The sequence below is a fragment of the Euleptes europaea genome, chromosome 5 (assembly GCF_029931775.1).
Source record: "Euleptes europaea isolate rEulEur1 chromosome 5, rEulEur1.hap1, whole genome shotgun sequence".
In the NCBI taxonomy this organism is placed as follows: Eukaryota; Metazoa; Chordata; class Lepidosauria; order Squamata; family Sphaerodactylidae; genus Euleptes; species Euleptes europaea.
The window spans coordinates 91,529,637-91,550,296 of NC_079316.1; the positions used below are offsets into that span (position 1 = coordinate 91,529,637).

Here is a 20,660-nt window from a genome sequence, read left to right on the forward strand (position 1 = left end):
GTGAGACGGCAGCCAGTCTCAACACACCATCACACCATCATTAGAATGCATGCGCAACAACAAAAGCAAAGAAGGGAAGAGGGGGGAGTGCCCTGCAATGTTACAAATGACACCATGCTCCCACGGGGGGGAAAGAACACATTGTTCTTTTTCAGGAAAGTGTGGACAGGGTAAAAACTTTATCTGGTAGAACAAATACAATGGCAAAAGAGGCGACATGCAGACAGAAATTTTGGATACGCTGCCAAACCTTGCAAAACACCCAAGAGGATAATTTGCTATAAGTGAATGGTGTGAAAATGGCCATAAACTAGGAGGAGATTGGCGGGGTGGGGTAGGGAGGTCTAAATGATTCCCATCTCTCATGATTCCTTGTGGGCTCTCAGCATGTTATCATAGTTAATGTTTTGTTGGGGGGGGGTTAGAATTAATAATAAGGCAATTTGTTCACATTAAAACATGTTATGTAGAAATTATCACCTCCCTGAATGCATGCCACACATTCTACCCTCCACCTCCATCCCTTCTTCACCATAGCTCAAAAAGATGAAACTAAATGTATGGTGTTTTACAGCATCATTAACAAAGAATACAAAGAGATTCTTTCCCCCTTGAGCAGTGCAAACATCCAGTGGGGAGCCAAATGAAACCAAAGGTAGAAAAGAAATATGGGGTCCTTCCAAGCTTTAGATATCTCTCTTTCTCAACCCCACCAAATCCCAGGATTTCAAACAAAAGCAATGTTCACCCACTGAACAGGCTTCTTCTAGTTCCATATGTGACGTCTGCAGTATTCAGTGGCCTGTAAGAAAAATAAGAGGACTAGTGAAGGAAAGGCCGTTTCCACTATTCATATCACAACTGATGACACAAAATATGCCAAAGGGGCCAGGAACCTCAAGATGCATTAGAATTTCAAGGGTTGGCTGATTGTCTGACAATTAGTGAGATTTATGGTCCATTAATTTTCCTTTTAATTAATCATTTAGTTTAAATTACATGTGCTGTTATCCAGTGAGACATTTGTATAGCAAAGCAGGCTTTCACATGCACAGCTGAAACGGATACAAACAGGCATCCAGACGTGCCTTACAGTTTTTGTCCAGGCCCCATTGAACTGAATGGATGTGTTTTATGTAAAGGCACATCATAGTTATGGGACTACTGAATGTGTGCAACTAAAGCTGCCTCAAGGCCCATCTCATTTGACATTAATGGGACAAATTGTTCCAGATCTTTACAGAGCAATGTAACCGTGTGGCTCAACTGTTATGGACATATAATTTTAAGCATACTTGCCTTAGTCTATTGTTCCATGCCATTCTAACGTGCACATGGATCTTCTTTTTCAATGCAGGAAACTACTCCAGATGTATAAAGGAATGTTCATTGCAAGATTGGCTATCATAAAGACTGGGAACTCCTAATCTCAGCTGCCAATAGCAATGACTCAAGGCTATTCTGGAGCATTATAAATGCTAATCAAAACATAGAAGTTAGTATGTCCAATTCCATTTCTGAGTCAAACTGGACTCAATATTTTGCTTCACTTTATGCAGACTCCTCTTTAGACAATCATCCCGTAAACTTTTATAGCACCCAATTGGAACCTTGGCCCACAGTAACACCTGATGAGATTGTCCCCTTAATAAAACAACTAAAACCCAACAAAGCCCCAGGTCCGGATCTGATCTCCTCAGAACTATTATTTGTTGACCCAGTCTGGTGGAGTAAATTACTTGCTCCTATTTTTACACAAATTAACTCTCTGGGAATCATCCCGAGGGGTTGGAGAGATTGGCTATTCCTTTAAAATTAATGGGGAAGCCATTTCATGTGGGGAAGCTCAGTGTACCAGTTAGAGCACTCATTCTTGAAAGATATTGCTGGGTCAGTGTGGCTTATTCAAGCCATAGGAAGTTAAAGGAGAGTTTCAAGGAATGCTATGAGCTCAGCACCCTTGCTCCACAAAGGAATCCTGCTTACAAATCAATGAGTATAGGTAATTTGATATTTGATTTTGCCCTTTGTTTCTCTCTGCCTTGGCTTTGTTTCATTGATATCATCCAGTCAATCTTCAAGCAGGTCCAATAATTGTTGTTGTTTTTTGCCCCTTCTGTTTTATTGCATAGCACATTCAATACTCCTTTATTCCTTGGGAAATCTCTTCCTACTTACCTGGCACTGAGCTGCAGTCTCTGTGTTCAGGCACCAGTAGGAAGGGCCCCGGGCACAGGCTTGCATGCCCAAAAGACGGGATTCAGGACAGGCTCCTATTTTCTATGTGGTGAAAGAGCAGATAGCATAAAAATGGCAATTACATCTATTCAGTTCTGCTCTTCCTACTCTCCTTCAACTTCATGTTGTTTCCCAATTCTCTAAGTAGTAGAAAGTTCCACAACAACTTTACAGGGTCAGTTTCCTTGTGAGGAGAGTGAATACTAAAAATTTGTGCCATTTTTGTAATAGCCATTCATCTGCAAATATACAGATACAGCAGATGGGAAACAAGAAGGCACACAGGCAGGCTGTTCTGAAGTAATATCACTCCTGGCCAGGAATTTAATGGTTTATGGTTCTGCTTTCTGTTTCTTTGGCTATATTCAGCACTGCTGCCATTCCACATAGCTGTTGCCCAACACCCAGATTGGTAAACCAAGTTCACAATCTCCCTCTAATTCTGCAAGCGGTGTACAGCATCACACCTTTTAAAGAGCTGTGTGATCTGACAAGCTTTTATCCATTATTGAACCCGTACCAAAGGCAGACAGGTCATTACAACATCATAGATTGCTTTTTGGGTTGCCATGATATATGTTTGTGTGTGTGTGTGTGTGTTTGTAAGTGCCAGAGACATTCAAGGCAAGAGACATTCAGAGGTGGTTTTCAAGGCAAGAGACATTCAGAGGTGGTTTGACATTACCTGCCTCTGAGTGGCAACCCTGAACTTCCTTGGTGGTCTCCCATCCATGTACTAACCAGGACCAACCCCACACACATTCTGAGATCTGATGAGATTGTTTTAGTCCCTCCAATATAAGATGGAGTATGTAGTTTAGACAAAAGAAGATCCTGCAAGAAGCAGCTTTACTACAGTGCTGAAGTTACCCAACCACTGGCTATTTCTTTTATGCCAAAGCAGATTTCTTGGTGTAGGTCAAACATCCCCATAGAAACAGAAAAATCAGCCCAACACTTTCATCTACACTCTTACATTTTGATTATGGCAAAGAAATATGGTTGTTTTATTCCTTTCACCTACGTAGAACAACAGAATCTACTCATCACTTCACAGGGTTTGGAAGCCTGGCTAAACTCCAAGAACTAAACTGCTTCTCTCCACTGAGTGTAAACTACCTTTATGACATCACTTACAGTGCATACAAAGGTTGGTTCCATGACCTGAATCAGAAGGCGGACGGCAGCTGGTTCATATTGCTCCACAAGCTGATCACACTGTAACAAAGCAAAAAAAAGGGGGGCGGTCAGTCCTTTGCTACATGCAGCAAACTGAGAGGAACAGAGTCTATTTTTTAAACTGGGAAGTCCCCCAATCTTTTTCTTCTTGAGCCTGTGGAATTTTGAGAACAGGTAGGGGGGCACCACCGCAACATTTCTACCATGGGTGCTGAGACCAATCACAAAATGTTGGGAAGCTCCAAGCCAAGTTTTCTCCTGGGATGGAGAGAACCATTCCCAATGGTTGTTCCCTGCAGACACAAAGGTGATGCCTCCTGGGCTCTGCTGAAGCACATCTGATTCAGAATCAGACACCTTTATTGGCATAGCAAAATAGCAACAAGGGAGCATAAATACAGGCACACACAAGGATTCACAAACAACAACTGACCAAAGAAGCACATCTGCTCCAGTGAAGCAGAGGAAAGCTAGAGTTGGCTTATTGCTTTAGGGAAGAAAGTGGGTGCCAGAAAACATATTGGTGGGTGCCATGTTTGGGGGTCATAGGAATAAACCTTTGTTTCCATAGCTGAATTCCTAGGAACATGCAGAATCCTGCGAAGAAATGTCACCAGCCTTATCCAAACTCTTTTTGACTTTCTCAGTTCTCATTGAATTTGTTATTCAAGTGGGAACCTCAAAATTCATCTTGAAATTTCACTTTAGGCAAAACTCAATGGCAACTCTAAAAGGAACCAAGATCTGTTACAGATTATCTCACGCCCAAACTACATGTTACATTTAACACATGATCCTAATGGGGATTGGCAGCAGGTTCTAAAGTGCAGGTTCTAAAGCACTGTAACAATCTGATTCAGATTGGGACCATGGTGTGGGGGGAAGAATGGCCCCCCAGTCTTCCTCCACATGCCTTTTTTTCAATTCGAAATGGCCCTCGGTGCATGTTATAGGCCCTGGGGGGAGGCTGAACATGCTAAGTTTCAGTGCACATGCAGCCCCATAATGGGGCAAATAAACCCCCCAGGGCCATTTTGTGTCAGGCAAATGGCAAAGGGGAAAGGCTGGAGCCCTCCTTTTACACACTGTGCTCCATGAATCAGGGCTCTGCGGCACTTTAGAAGTGAGTTCCTACACAGAACTCGCGGCTGAAGTCCTGCTGCAAGTCCCGAGGCGAACATGTGTAAAATGTAATGTGTAGCTTGGGCCTCATATTAAGAGTATTTTAAGGAAATAGCATCCTTCACCACTTGCTCCCAGGATAAGCATATGTATGTGTGCCACAGAAATATATTTTTATACTAGTACAGTAGTAAGAGAATGGGGGAAAGGAGAGCTGTACATCCTCCCCCTACCCAAGTTCCCCAGCTCTGCAGCCCTTATATTCTCTCATAATAATGTAACATACTTACCGGATACACCAAAGCTTCTGGCAGCAATTGGCAGCCTCTAGAAAGCACAGTTCCAATGTGTGCCTGTGTTTCATTCCTCTCCAGTGTCTCATCAACATATTTAATGAGAATTGTACATACATGGCAGAATTCACTGTCATTATATTTCGCAAGGTAGTTCGCTAGCTGCTGCAGAGCTAACATCTCTGAGGAGAAACAAGAAACCGTTGGAGAGTTTTGCAGCCTGGGAAACGCACCTGTCAATACCTTCACCCCAAGCCACAAAAATGTGACATCATGCCAAGAAAAGATGAGTACGTCATATGAAGGACCTACCAGTGAGCAAAGAGATGTCTTTGGGGCAGAATCGTAGCATGATACACACAGCTTCAGGTTTAGTTGCATCTAGGAGCATAACAACAACAGCCTTCCCATAGGAGTCAACGAAGTCCTTGCACTCAGCTAAGAGCTCATGAGGCAGCACATAGCAGATTTTCATCATTCCACGGACTATTTCCTCCTGGAACATAAAAGCAGAACAATATATGGCAGAAGGAAATGGAAAAATTACCTAGGAATGCGGTGCAAATGCTGCACCTTGGGGAAGGACAGCAATCTCGTCCTTCACAAATAATCAAGGTAGAAGAGTTGCGACTGATCTAAAAACCCCAGCTACAGTAGCAAGAAGCAAAGATGGTCAGGAGGCCTTATTTATTTATTTAGGATATTTCTATGCCACCTCTTCAGAGCATTGTGCAAGGCGGTTTACAATTAAAATCACCACGATATTAAAAACAAAGCCATTTAACAAGCCAATACGCATGAATATTGTCTAAGAGTAGGTATTTTGACAGATGCAGTTTGTTATGCAGAGGTGAAAAAAGATAGTCGGAGAAAAATTGGGGCATACTACTTCCCACTGTATCCCACTGTTCCTTGAAGGAGCTCAGCATATTTAATGCCTCCTATACCCCTTTTATCCTCAGAAGAACCCTAAGAGATAGGTTGAAAATGTGACAGAGCCAGATTCACTAGTGAAATTCATGGCAGTTAGGACTTGAACCTAAATCTCCAGATCCCAGTTTAACATTCTAACCATTAACTGGTTTGGTCTCCTCAAATTATGTTCCTTTTCCCCCCCTGCATATCCCTGTCCCCCTTTGTGTCCGGACATCCTTAACTCAGCTGTGTTTCCATACCAAATGCTCGCTAAAATAAAAGTCTTTGCTGAAGGCAGTCTGTGAGTAATATCCCCAAAATGGAAGCAATGAGAAAATGTATGTATGGTACAATTCAATACTCTTATCCCCTCTTCTAGTGTAATGACAATGGTTCAGGCTTCAAAAAAAAGAAGGGGGAGGTGGAGTCCCCTGGGCCTGGCCCTCCAGACCAACAGATGCCTTTTCAACCTTACTTACTTCTGTCACATTGTTCTCCAGCAGATTCTCTGCTGCCTCAACCATTTTCTTGCACATGCCACACACCAAAAAGGGATCTTCTTGCCTTAGAGCTTGCTGCAAGATGCATGTTTTAAAAATTAATTAAACACCCCTTTCTTTAAAATGAAAAAATAAGCAACAATAGTATAGGCAAATCTTATTTATTAAGGCTAAACTGAAAGCAAAATTTTCATAAACAGCAGTAGCATCAAAGGGTGTTTTTGTTCCTTCCGCTTTGGGCAGTTTTTCAGAGATTATCTTTGAAGAGTTTGAAAGCATACACCTTTTAAGGAAATACTGCCTCCCTTTAAAACTGACTGGTTTCCCTCAATGATGTAACACATCGGCCATTTATGCAGAGGAAATGTGTGTTGGATTTGCTGGGCTCTAGCTGCACAGTTTTCTGATCTGAATGATCAAAACCCTATGCATGGGGGTCTATAGCCCAGAAGAATTTCCAGGAGCACCAGGAGCAAAATTCTAAAATGAAGAAATCACCAGTGAAAATGCGGACTGCCAGAGTCCCTCCCCCCTGAAAACGCTACTATGTAATTGGCTGTAAGTTTTTTTAAAAAATATGTCACCAACCCCAGTCAGCCCTGCTGCAGGATTCTTGCATTTGATTTTTTTTAATGCAATAGCCATAGAAAGGCAGTAGCCATGGAGCCCCATGGCACAGAGTGGTAAGTTGCAGTACTGCAGTCCAAGCTCTGCTCATGACCTGAGTTTGATCCCGACGGAAGTTGGTTTCAGGTAGCCGGCTCAAGGTTGACTCAGCCTCCCATCCTTCCAAGGTCGTTCAAATGAGTACCCAGCTTGCTGGGGGTAAAGGGAAGATGACTGGGGAAGGCACTGGCAAACCACCTCGCAAACAAAGTCTGCCTAGGAAACGTCGGGATGTGACATCAGCCCATGGGTCAGGAATGACCCGGTGCTTGCACAGGGGACCTTTACCTTTTTAGCCATGGAACAGAAGACTTTGCGAGAGGATTGTTTGCAAAAACAAATCAGAGATGCGCAAAGAAAGGAAAATCGTAGACATGTTTTATTTCAGGAGGGGTTAACCTTTGTCTTTTTCTCTCCCCCCCACCCCCCACATGCTCCAAGATTTTAACACTCAATGCTGAAACTTTTTCAGGCTGCTTTTCAGATTCACACAAGTGCCCCCAGTTTCAGAGCCCTCCGTTCTGCTTCTCCTTTCCTCTCCTGCCCGCTCTCTCACATGGGCACTGCGGCACCCCCAGAGCAAGAAGAGAGCTGGCAAGGGTGAGCAGCATAACCCAGGGAGAGGAGCAGCATGAGGAGGCAGGGTCTGGGAGGTGGCGGGAGGAGGACAACTGATGCAGTAGTGGCAGCCGTGGGAAGGAAGCCTCTACCAGGAAGCCACAGTGTTTGTTTGTTTTCCAGTGCTATTTATTGATAAAACACTAAAATATTAGTGTTTTATCAAAAAATAAAATACAAAAATACAAATAAAAAATAAAATACAAATGTAGCATTATGTTGCCCAAACCACTGGTAGCTCACCAGAGACCACTCGGCAGTGCAAGTCTGGAGGTGCCTTTGGTGGGCTTGAGGGGGAGGGCCACTCTCTCAACTGTGGCCAGGTGGGGCTGGCCCAGCTGCACCCTCTGCTCTGCCTTCCCGTGGCTGGGACCAAAGAAGGATCCCTGGAATCTTGCAGCCCCCACCCCTCACCTGACCACGTGGCAGGGATCGGCCTGGCCTCCAAGGGGCAGAGAGAGAAGGGAGAGGTGCCTGGGAGGACCAAGAGAGGGAACAAGGTGAAGGTAAACTCCTTCTTGTCACCCTAAAACTGATGCTTTTCTTGGACATGGCCTGAAAAATCAGGAAAACTGAAGTGCACGAGAGCTCCAGGGACTGTCCCTGCATCAGCGGAGACAGTAAGCTTTATTCCAAAATATTAGTTGTAGCCTTCAAGGCAGACAGAGATCATTTGCAGACAGACATTTATAAAAAAAAAGTTACTTTAATAGATCACGGTACTTCTGGACATCTTCTGAAATAGACTTGGCATAATCTACCCAAAATGAAGGGCTTTGAGGCCTTTTATACTTGGTTATTAGCCATGCAATCCCCATAGGAGTGCTTCAGGGCTTTTGAGTTATTCATGATTTTTCTGACCTTCAGAAGTGACTTCGTGGCTGCACTTACTTGTCCTGCAGTTTCAGGGACCTGTTTTATAATTAATTTAAATTCTGCCTCTATCCCAAAGTGAAGTTAATCGAAGCAATTTCCGTAAATAATCTCAACTTTGGTTTTCTCTTCCCCCGCCCTTTCTTGCTCGTCCTGCCCTCATCCAAGCCCTCCCAGAGAAACCATTTTGGTCAGGAGTGTTAAGATCTTGGGAAGGGAGCTGGCTTCCACCCCCACCCCCCCATAGGCGTCCTCTCAGGTCAGTTTCAGCAGCGTGTTAACATCTCTGGGAACTATGAAAATCAAATGAAAGAATCCCACTGCTGGGCTGGTGGGGGCTGGTGACGTATGGGCAGGCAGGTGAGACAGCGGTGGCAGCCATGGGGCAGGAAGCCTCCAGTGGGAAGCCACAGCATTGGAGGTTTTTTGTTTGTTTTGCAATGCTGTTTTAAAAATAAAACAAAAAAAAACCCTACTGTGCTCCTTGCTGGAGACTTCCCATTCCATGGCCGCCACTGCTGCCTGTTCCCCCTGCCCCCTGCCTCATAGGCATCCTCTCTGGTTTCTCTGGTCAGTTTCAGCTGGGCAAGCCCCAACACACGCTGCCACAAGAACACGCCCGGCAGTGCTCTCCCCGGCCTGGGCAACCATAGTGCCAAACAGCTGAGGGGAGGAGGGCCCCAAAAGCCAACAAGGGGCATTGGGCGATGGCTGCTGTGGCTCGGGACCTGCTGGACATCAGCGCCCCTCTGACGGTCCACATTTTCATGGTGATTTCTTCATTGATGGAATTTACTCTTGCTACTCCTAGAAATTCTTTGGGGCAATAAGCCCCCATGCATAGGGTTTAGAACATTCGGATCAGAAAACCGTGCATCTGCAGAGCGGCAAGCCCTCCAAAGCATAAATGGCCTGAGTCCCTGGCTAATTTCAGCAGAAGCAAGTGCATACTTAAATGTTGCTCACTGAAATGAATCGAAGCATGCTCAACTTTGCTGACTCTTTCTTTGAGACAGTCCGCCCACACACACACACACAATGAAAGAGCAGCATCCAACACATTCCCTTTTAAAGTCAATGGGAAATTTATCTTGTACGGATAAGGCATCCGGAAACTCATTTGCTAAGGAAATGTGCAACTCCTGCTTTCAGAGAAACTTCATTAGTCTTATCAAAACCTCCTTAGATGTTTGGCCTGTGAAGGAACCTCTACATTCGCCTTGACTTTTGCATTAGATAGAATTCTAGAGATGTGCAGAACCATACTAAGAAATTAATTTTATCAAAACTCATTTTGCTTCTCTCAAAATTTCTCTGATGTTTTACCCAAGCAGGAGAATCCAAATTTGCTCTGGATTTTGCTTTAGGTAAAATTCAGTGGCAATTCTACCACACTTCATATGCAAATAGCTCTCTAGGATCCTCTGTTTCCTAGTCAGAGTGGTTGGAAGGTTCATTACTCTTACCTCTTCAGCCAGCGCTGCATACAATTCATGAAGGTGGTCGTTTGACACCAAAGTATGAATAGGTTGAGACTGTGCAGAGTTGCAGAATCCCGCTTCAGTGCAAATAGCCTTTGGTTGCTAAAAGGAGGGGAAACGATTCCAAACTTCAGTGTCTCATGCTACTTTAACTTAACACGCACAGGGTGTGCATATGTGTTCTCTGAACATATTTTGACATGTAGGTGACCCAAATACAGATCAATTCTTTAGTGTAAAGCAGTGGTACTCATGCAGTGGCACTCAGGACGCACCCATGGCTCTTCTGTGCCCTGTTCCCTAATGTGGCACCTGTTTCAGGAAAGTGGGCAAGGTCCTTGCCAGGTGGGGATTGTGGTTGGTAGTTGGTTCCCACCTTGAGTACCGCTGATCTAAAGTGTTCAGGGTTTTTATTCACATCACAGGCAAGTCAATATATAGGAATTGGAATAACAGGAATAATCTCAATAATCCCAATTAAATCTAAAACAAACCCAAGAAGAGATCTGAATTAACAGGAAAAGGAAAACTATTACCACATGACAACAAATGTCTCACCCCTTCTTGTTTTGAAAGCAGGGTCTTAATAAAGGAACACTAATCCGCCTAAATATGCAAACAGCTCCCCTTTCCCCCCCTTTGGCTCTTTCCCTCAGAATTTCTGGATAAATAGAGGTCGTCCAGTTCTTGAGGTGACACCAACCACAGTCCTTCGCCCCAAACTCTCTCTGCCCCCTCTGGAAAAGCCGAAAGCATGCCACAGCGGGTGAACACAGTGCTCAACCGTCAGCTCCAACTGCTACAGACTGCCCCACCACCCTCTCGGCCCCCCTCCCTTCAAACAGAACCAGAGGCAGAATCACTAAAAAAAGAACCATGTGCCAATCAGCAACTCGAGAACTTATGTGACTTGCTTATTTTTTTCCCTAGAATGCACATTTGACCCGGGCATTTTTTAACATGACTTTTAAAACAGACACGAAACTAAGCGTCCAATCTAGACTCCTCTCCTTTTTGTAAGAGGCATGGGTCTGTTGTGGAAGGATATAGGGCCAATCTTGCCCAAGGGACTTGGTCTAGACATTAAAACATATATTGAGGCCTTCAGGTGGTTTGGTTTTTTTAAAAAAAAAAAATCTGCATGAATCTGCCTCATTGCTGGGCTTGTACACGTGTCACACTCCGCCCCCTTCTCATGCTAAGAACTGCAGCTAAATACTAACTTTGGTTACCTGTTACATAAGAAAGCAGGTGTACAGGTTAACTAGAATTAGTCCCTCCCCCCAGTTTCTAAATCTGGTTGTTTTAAGATCCTAGTTTGTTAGGTGAGGGGCAATAAGCTTTTCACTTAACTGCAAACTTAAGTGTGACATCTGCAGTCAGTGGGGATTATGGGGTAAATGGCATGCCAGATCACCCTCTGTTCTACAGGTTCCCTTTGAGTGGACATAGCTTGAAGCCGATCATATTTTCTTACCCCTAAGAACATTGTGTGATCCACTGAGTTTCATTTGGAATTTACAATACAATGAATGTGCCTAGTGACTGGGAAAACCTGAATCCAGAGGACCCGTTTTTAATCTGCACCATTTTTCTCAAGCAAGGTGGTGTGCTGGGGCAGAATCCTGCATTCTCTACTGGAGTTCTGTAAAAGCCAACCCCCAATTCTATAGCCTCTTGCCTTGAAAACCCCAGAAGGGGTCGCCATAAGTTGGCTGCGACTTGACAACACTTTACACACACACACACACACATACACACACACACACACACACACACAATTCTATAGTAGAAGTAAACTATTCAGATACATTAACTGAATCGGCACACTTAATTACTTTGCTCTGGTGCTTTTTTGTTTGCTTAAAATAATTAGAACGTTTCCTTCCAATTAAGTTTTAATGTGCTGTCAGCATAAGGAGGGCTGTGACTTATGAAATGTTCAGCTAGGGCCGGTGGTGGTGGTGGTCGTTCCAGGCAGGCAGTTAGTGGAAGGACAGGAAACTTCATCTTGCAAGGAGGAAACTTCAGTGGGGCCCTTGGAGAGTGCTCATCATAACCCCCACCCCATGACGTCCGTTGATGCTTTCACCTCTGCATTTAGCAGTAGGAGCAGGAATGATACCATAACCTGTCTTTATAAGCAACTTTCAGCCTCCCTCAACCTACAAGTAAATCGAATAAAACCTGGGAGCTCCATTCATGAAACTCCCAGGGTCCCATGTCCTTCTGTCAAAGAGGGCTGCAGTGGTTTGTCCAGCCTACAGGATGATGCAGCTCAAGGATTCCCGTGAGAGAAAACCAAAACACAATTACAAGGCAATATTCTCACATACCTGGTCCTGTGATCAGCGACAAAAGGGGCAAGAGGAAAGAAAGAGACAACAGTTAAAACCATTAGAATCCCGAGAGTAAATTCTACAGGCTAGCCCATCCTTAAAAAATTAGCACCCATTTTCACTATATTATGGTTTAACTATGCACCTATTCCCTTGTGAATTTACATAGGATGGTGTCAGATTATCCTATGCTTTTTCAACAGTGATTAAAACACCACCCTTGGAAGGTGTGAATCTTCCTTAATAGCAAAGAAGGTGCTGCCTATTCCAACAGGGAAAAATTGATCCACTATAGTACTGCATTGATACTCAGACATTAATTGGATTCTTTACTATTTGTAAATAATAACATATCATTATACAATACATGTGCCTTGGGATCTGCATCAGTGACTGGAAATCCATGGGCCAAAGCCAGGATCCCGAGTGGAAACACTCCAGGCTGCATCAGACATTCTAGCTCAAGCAAACTTAAGGCCACTTTTCACGTTCGTTTTTAAAGTGCCAGCGGGTTCTTATCTGGCTTTGCTACAATTATCATTGTGGGTTATATTCTGGGGGCAAGGTGATGAGAACTTCAGGATCAGTGGGAGAAACTTTAACCTCTTGCATACAGATAGCTAAATGCTGGAAGGCATGTCAGGCAAAGACCATTTATTCAGGGCTGTTTCCCTCAAGGTCACCCCACTGTGTTCTGATGCTTCGTTTTGATTATGCATGCCTTTTACACCCATCAGGCTGCCTCGGGCTCCCTGTGCGTTTCCACGAGTTTTGCCCATGTTTTCCAGATGCTGTTTGAGCCAGAATACAGAAAACCTGGGCAGAACGCGTGGAAACGCACTTGGAGCACAAGGCGACCTCTGACAGTTGGGAAAGGCATACATAATCAAAATGAAGCATCAGAGCCGTCGGCGGGGGTGACCGTGGGGAAACAGCCCTGTATAAATGGCCAAACATAAAATCAAGAGGTCAGTGTTAGCCATGCAGCCCTAAACCGAACTATACCCTTCAAAATCCACTGAAGTTGACTGGCTCAGACATAATACTGTTTAGGATTGCATGGTTTAGGATTGCATTGCAAACTTTACCATGAATTAGTTATTTGTTATCTTTCCAAATACTTTCCATCTATTTGTAAAGAGTCTGATCCCTAGTTAGGTTGATAAAAGCTGCACCATGGGGCATCCCACAGACAATCTAGGCATCTCTACAGGCTCTGGGGATTCTCCAAGAATTCAGGAAATATGACTACCCTCTGCTATGCTAGAGGGAAAATTTAAGAAGATACCGAGGGAGGAGAGATTTTGCCCCTGTAAATCAGGGGACTTAGAAACTATTGAGAACACCCTCCTGAACTGTAATTTTTACACATTGCCCCGTTCTAAGAGTATTGAGCCCCTCTTATTGAGAATGGGACCTGACAGGGCAGGAGAAAGGATTGAGTTGCTCCTACAAGGGGATAATCCTTCAATCACTTTACAGGTTGCGAAATTTGCTCAGCAGCAATGAAAATTCGATGCCATAGAACAGTCTCTTAGCCCAATTGGCAGATGTGTCTCGGCTGTAATTTCTCTTTTTAAGTGTTATAAGACTCGGACTGCAATTCTTTGTTTGTAAGAATATTTTAGTCCATGTTTCTAGTTTTATCTGGCTAAGGGCCGTAAATAAACAATCTGAATCTGAATCAGGAAATATGACTTTGTAAATTAACAGTTGATAGTTGGTTAAAGGAGAAAAGGGGCAAGGCTTAAGAGAAGCCCCTGGAGTGAGCTTTTTGGACCTGGGAGTGGGATTTCCAAATTATTCCACCCCTTCCACAATTCCTCCCAGGCACTATATATCTGTTGTACAATCCATAGTTATCTAAATCTCATTATTTCCTATGTCAATTGCATCTATGAATAGCAATCAGCTCTCTAGAATACCTAACAGCATTCAAAATAATACAATTTTTTTCCATTTTATGACTGTAAAGGTAGATAAAGGTAGTCCCCTGTGCAAGCACCGGGTCATTACTGACCCATGGGGTGATGTCACATCCTGAAGTTTACTAGGTACTGCCATGAAATTCAGCCAGAGTGACTGTGCTGTCTTCAAACAGCCTGCAGAAAGCCAAGAAACTTGTATGCTTGAGAAGTTTTCCATTACAGAGGTTAAGCAGGTAGACATTGTAAAAAGGGCCTTTTCTGTGATGGCACCCCAGGGACAGAAGTTCCTCTCCAGTCAAACTTGCCTGGCTTCAGGCAGAGTGTACCCTGTTTACTTATATTTTTAATCACATATTGACCAAAGACAACTGCTTCTTTCTCAATTGTTTTAGTGCTCCTTCTGTTACATCTTTGGATGTCATTGATTTAGAGCGTTGAGTTTTATTGTAAGATTCTGAATGCCTTATAATGGTAGGATAATTTTTTAGTAGAATGGCAGCATAGTTTTTAGTAGAATGGCAGGATAATGTTTTAATTAAATAAGCAAAGAACCACACTTACCAAGGATTCTGTCAGCAGCTGGATAAAAACATGTGCATATTCAAAGACGTACTTCTTACACTAGGGAAGAAAAACAATTCCACCAATTACTAACCATAAGCACCAGCCAGTCATCTCCACTATACATGTAGTCACTGATGCCATACTGTAGAAAATTCTACATGCACTCCTGAATGGGCAAGTTTCCTCAAACTGCATTGTATTTTGACTGGCTTGTCATAGCATTGTGATCAAAGATACAGAGTATAATAATACTTGGCATTTCTATAGCACTTCAAGCATTCAAAGCAGTTTACATTCATTATCACAGTAATGTTTACAATAGACCTGTAGAATAGAACAGTGTTATTATTCCCATATTGAAGATGGGGTGTGTATGTGCGCTGAAAGTAGCTTGCTTAATGCCACAAGAGATGAGATCTGAACCAACAACTTCCATTATCATGTTCTTGTAACTGCTAGGCCAAACCTGTGTGATATACACTATCACTAAAGGAGAATGACTTGTGCAGACACAGGCTGGAAATGTTCTGCTCTGACTTTAAAAATCATTTGGTTGGGTTCTATGATTTATTTCCATTGCTGAAAGGGAACATCTCCCAGTGGAGGGGTTGCAAATCTGCTAGAATTCCTCCTCCAACTGAGGACCCCCACACACACTGTAGCAAGAGATGAGTGAAGAGCAGGAACAGAACCAGTTCTACTGCTACTAGGGTAGCATTTGCCTGGTTATGGTTGGCAAATGCCTTGAAAAATATACAAGGGCACCATTAGTCAGCTGTGACTTGATGGCACTACCACCACTACCACCACCATGAGATAGGAGAGACAACACATTGTAGAAATGCAGTTATTGCACAGTGATTAGAAATAAGAAATATTATGCAGTCCTATTGTTGGTAAAACAACACGTTCTGGCCTCCTTCCATTCTGGTGCCGATGTGAAGTCTTCAGACAGGGACATCAGCAATTGCCACCAGACACCAACCAAATGTCTTAGAAAGCTCCTGGCTATGTTGGCATGTTAAATATTGCTTTATCACTTGAGTGACACAGTAACCCCATTACCTCATCAGCCAAGGCAGACCCCAGATTTTCACAGTGTTGTTTGGCATAAGCAGCTAAGGACTGAACAAAGAAGGGACTGCTCTTCATGGCTTCCTTCATATCAGCGACTACCTTTTCGCACTCTCTGCAGGAATCTCCTCTCTCCTGCCAGAACAAACATAAGGTGAGAAAATGAAGAAAACATCTGCTTAGAAAATAATGTGGCACAAGTTTCCCTGTTAAAAAGGAGAAAAAATGTTGTGTCTGTGGAGCCTGTTTAAAGGTAAAGGTTTGATAAGGGAGGAAACCGAGACAGGATGCTGCCATCTTGCCCAAATTCTACCACTCAAATATTCTGCCTGCTTGCTATTTTTCACAGTGGACTGGATGCAGTATGTTCTATTCTCTTCTCATGGCCAGTAAAAATCAAGAAATGGGTGCTCCAATATGTAATAACATTCCCTGCCTACCACCCCCTACCATGGCTAGCTTTGGCTGATGGCAATCAGTTGTAATCTCCAACTCCCACCTGGAGGTTGGCAACCCTAGGCCATGGCTATTTGCACAAAGAGCATGTATTTATGTGAGCTTACACAAGGCGTTTAGCCATGCCAGAAGCAGCATGAGAGCTTATGCACAGTGCTTCAGGCAGGGGAGGTGCAAGTTCTGTATCAGGGATTCCCCCCATAGGCTAGCAATGTTTATCCCACTTACAAAATGCAATTGCCTGTCCCTGCTGAAAATATAAAGGCCCATTCCCATGTAATACATTGTGTAGCATAGGTCTAAATTAGATGCAGTTGGGTCAGTCATGCTGTTTGATGGTCATATGTCTGCCCCATTCACATACAAAGCAGGGCACAGGAACCTAACTTTAGCATCCAAAAGGGGTATGTGGGTGATGGGAATTCTTTCCTCCCATCTCCTGCCTTCAGCCCTTTTTCTCTCATCCTGGATCTGATAATGGGAGAAAAAACCTAGAAGCAATGGACAGAGAGCTGGGGGGCTTGCCAGCCCTGCTCCAGCAAATGTTTGGGAGAGCTGGGGGGCAGTGCTTAGGGAGGGTGGAGTTGAAGGTGGTGATGTTGCTTCCTCCAAGCCACTCTAGGAATTCCCGCAATCTCTACTGTCTCGACTGTAAGGATTCAGGAAATTCTAAGAGCAGGATGGAGGAACTGACATCACTTCTGGGTGGAGGGCTGTTGGCTGTGATGCCACTTCTGGGTGATGCTGTTGGAATTCTATCAATCACTAGGGTTGCCTCTTTGCCACTGGCAAGAGGTTTTGGGAGCGGAGCCTGAGGAGGGTGGGGTTTGGGGAGGTGAGGGGCTTCAATGCCATGGAGTCCAATTGCCAAAGTGGCTATTTTCTCCAGGTAAACTGATCTCTTTCAGTTGGAGATCAGTTGTAATAACAGATCTCCAGCTAATACCTGGAGGCTAGAGAAATAGGCACTTAGTACTAACCAAACAACTTGAGAGAGAAAAATAGTACTAGGCAAATAATTATGCAAACATAAATAGTTTAGTGACAAGTGAAAAGTGCAAACGTAACACACAAAGACAAACGGGTTGTACTGTCAAGCAGCAAACAAGACAACTATTTACACAAGCTTAGCTCCCAACAGGAGCCAACATATAACTCTTTTTCAATTGTCTTAGTGGTCCCGCAGGACTCTCTATATCATACAGTCTCTGAAATAGACATCTTCTGCAGTCACTTTTGTCTATTTCAGAGACTGTATGATATAGAGAGTCCTGCAGGACCACTAAGACAATTGAAAAAGAGTTATATGTTGGCTCCTGTTGGAAGCTAAGCTTGTGTAAATAGTTGTCTTGTTTGCTGCTTGACAGTACAACCCGTTTGTCTTTGTGTGTTACGTTTGCACTTTTCACTTGTCACTAAACTATTTATGTTTGCATAATTATTTGCCTAGTACTATTTTTTCTCTCAAATACCTGGAGGCTGGCAACCCTATCAATCACTATGGTCTTTCTCATACAGTTTAATGGTCTTTCTCAATTACACATTAATTCCTACAGCATCACCATCAACATCATTCCCCTCCCCTATTTTTTCTCCTGCCACTAAATTTAGCAAGGGAAGGAGCCTGAGAATGGGGGCAGGAGATTGCCCATTGCCACTGGGCAAATGGCAACCCTATGAAGCCCCCCCCCCATCCCTTCTAGGGTTGCCAGGTCCCTCTTCACCACCGGCGGGAGGTTTTTGGGGTGGAGCCTGAGGAGGACGGGTTTGGGGAGGGGAGGGACTTCAATGCCATAGAGTCCAATTGCCAAAGCAGCCATTTTCTCCAGGTGAAGTGACCTCTATCAGCTGGATATCAGTTGTAATAGCAGGAGATCTCCAGCTAGTACTTGGAGATTGGCAACCCTACTTCTAAAGGCCATTCCTTCCTACCTCCTGTGCACAGAGTTTTGGATGGAGGAGTCGATCAAGCCCACATTGCATCCTCACCTGAGTCTCCTCTTGAGGATAAAGGAGAAGAGGCACATTAGCTATGAAAGGAGACGTAATTTGGGGGAAGTCCAGTTCAGGCTCTCCATTGGGCTCCAATGGCTTCTGGAACTTCAGAGCTCCTTGGGGGGTTTCTTTCGCATTGCAAATCCTGAAAGCGATGCACACTATTTCAGGCCTATTCTAGAGAGAGCAATAGAGAGACAAAGTTTTCCATGACATCACCAGTATATGCAAGTTTATACACAATACTGTCCATGCAAGGCTCCATTTTTTTCCAATGTGAAGTTGTTGGAGACAGATGATTTCCCCCGCACCAAAAAAAACCCCCTGAAAGTGGTAGAGCAGAGAATTTGTTTCCTGTGGCGCACCCTCTCATCTCACTACCACCTTTGGTCAAACAGGTTTTACAGATTATTTTACAGCTTCAAAATCTGCAATACCTGCTTGGCCAGACAGAGGCAACTGTGGAAGAAAATAAAGGTTGGTCTTGGGACTTTCAGTCTACTAAAAACTGGCTCCAGATCCACCTAGAGCACTTGGCAACATTCCATGATAAGCACAAGGCAGGTTCCCATAAAACTGTTTTTAACTTAAATGACCACAAAACTCCTTGTTGGAAGAAATCTTTATACTGCAACAAGCTTAACTTTCTTGGGCGATTCTGGTTATTCAAAAAAAATATCAAAGGATATTATAAGGCAATCAGTACAGGTTATAAATAAGAATGTTTCAAATAATAGAGTAAAAAATATTTTCTGGACAGATGAATAAAACCAGACACAATGTAACAGATTGTTCAATTTGGGGTATATTTTAACATACATGTACCAGAACTGAGATTAAACAAGCAAATTGTAGACAAACACACCAAAAAAAGTACTGCCACTGTTTGCATGCAACTCAATAAGTGCCTATACTTCAGGCGTCATTTCCTCTTCCCGCAGAGCTCCGAGAGTTGCCGTTTTGTGATAGGGGAAGGCCTAACAGAATTCTTAGCACTCTCAACAAAGGCAGCATTCATAGGGTTTCCAGATGTATGTCTGGAACTGCTCAAAGACCTTGGAGGTGGGGCCTTGGAAAAAGGAAATTGTCACCAACAACCTAGGATTTTGCCAACCTCTATGGCAAAAACCATAGAGATCAATAACAGAGAGCAAAATCTGATAATATAGGTTTCAGCTGGAAATAATATTGACATGTTGCTGAGGTCCCCCCCCCCCATTTTCTCCCACCGCTCATTTGAACAGGACGGCCATTTTCCGGTCATTTTTCTCCCACACCTCAGTTTCTCAAGGGCAGGCAATAGGGGCTGAGACTGGGAGAGACAAACCTAGCCACTGCAAAATGGTCACCACAGGAGGCACTCACAAAATAGCTGTCATGGAGTGCTAAGGGCAATCACGAAATGTTGGGAGGTTCCTGCAATGGTGGATGCTATTTCTGAATGGGCGCTCCTTGCAGACACAAAGGTGGCTCCTCCAGGGCTCTGCTGAAGAACTTGTTGCTCCAGAGAGGTGGAAGAAAGCCAGGACTGGCTGTTGGCTTTGTGGAAGTGATGCTTTCTTGAAGAAGCAAATGGGGGCCAAGAAACGCATTGCAGTTGCCGGGCACCCACAGGCACTGCGATGGGGATCACTCTTGTAATCCATTTACCTGCACTTGTTTTCCAAGTTCAACCAGAATTATCACTCCAGTGTCTATCAACTTCTTGCATTTGACTGCCCAGTCTTGGAAGGGAAGATACTGGCATCCCATCTCCAGCGTCTTAGAGATTCTTTCCTAAGGAAAAAAAAAAATTAAAGGAGCATTATGAGCCATTGTTTTGTTTTAGGTTACCATAGATTCAGGAAAGATTACAGACAATTTGTGAGGCCCCCCCTCCAAATTTCAAATTTAAACACTTCAAACATCAGCTCCAGGGCATAAATTATCTAGAGTATCCTTGCCTATAATAAGTAAATAATCACATGAAAAAAATATTACATGACAGGCTCATTTATTCAAACAGAAGTTGTAACTCTGGTGAATACCTTCACTAGGGTTGCCAGCTTTTGAATGTTTTTTTGTATGTGTCCTCTTTAATAATAGCTTAATCTGCAAGTGTTAACTCACAGTAATCTCCGAGCAGAGTTCTGCAACTGTTGTTAAAAACACCAGAGCAGACCGGGCTATCTTCCCTCCTCTACCTTGTGTTCATTAAATGGGAAAAGCTTGAAGAGCTTGAAGAGATTGAAGGAGTTAGATTGGGCCAGTACGGTTGGGAGGGCCAGAAGTACTTGGTCCGGTCTGGTCTTGGGACTCCCCACACCAGAGAAGCTTCCAGAGTTCCACTCTACAGTTTCAATCTTTTCACATCGTCGGGCTCTCCTTTTAGCTCGTTTAAATGCCTTTCCATCCATGGTCATGTTGGGCAGATATACCG

The 20,660-nt window shown here is 43.7% G+C and overlaps 1 protein-coding gene across 1 annotated transcript in view; it reads right to left on the reverse strand.

The window, feature by feature from the left end:
• Positions 1–646: 646 nt before the first annotated feature.
• LOC130478009 (prosaposin-like) overlaps positions 647–20,660 on the reverse strand; it is a 60,333-nt gene continuing 40,319 nt past the window's right edge. The window contains exons 4-14 of the mRNA XM_056850118.1: positions 19,892–20,017; positions 18,236–18,418; positions 15,782–15,925; positions 14,708–14,773; positions 9,871–9,987; positions 6,227–6,322; positions 5,145–5,328; positions 4,830–5,014; positions 3,376–3,456; positions 2,179–2,280; positions 647–802 (exon numbers count right to left, since the gene is read on the reverse strand). Coding sequence (XP_056706096.1) covers positions 767–802; positions 2,179–2,280; positions 3,376–3,456; positions 4,830–5,014; positions 5,145–5,328; positions 6,227–6,322; positions 9,871–9,987; positions 14,708–14,773; positions 15,782–15,925; positions 18,236–18,418; positions 19,892–20,017 — 1,320 coding nt within the window. The 3' untranslated portion in view covers positions 647–766. The remainder of the gene's footprint in view (positions 803–2,178; positions 2,281–3,375; positions 3,457–4,829; positions 5,015–5,144; positions 5,329–6,226; positions 6,323–9,870; positions 9,988–14,707; positions 14,774–15,781; positions 15,926–18,235; positions 18,419–19,891; positions 20,018–20,660) is intronic.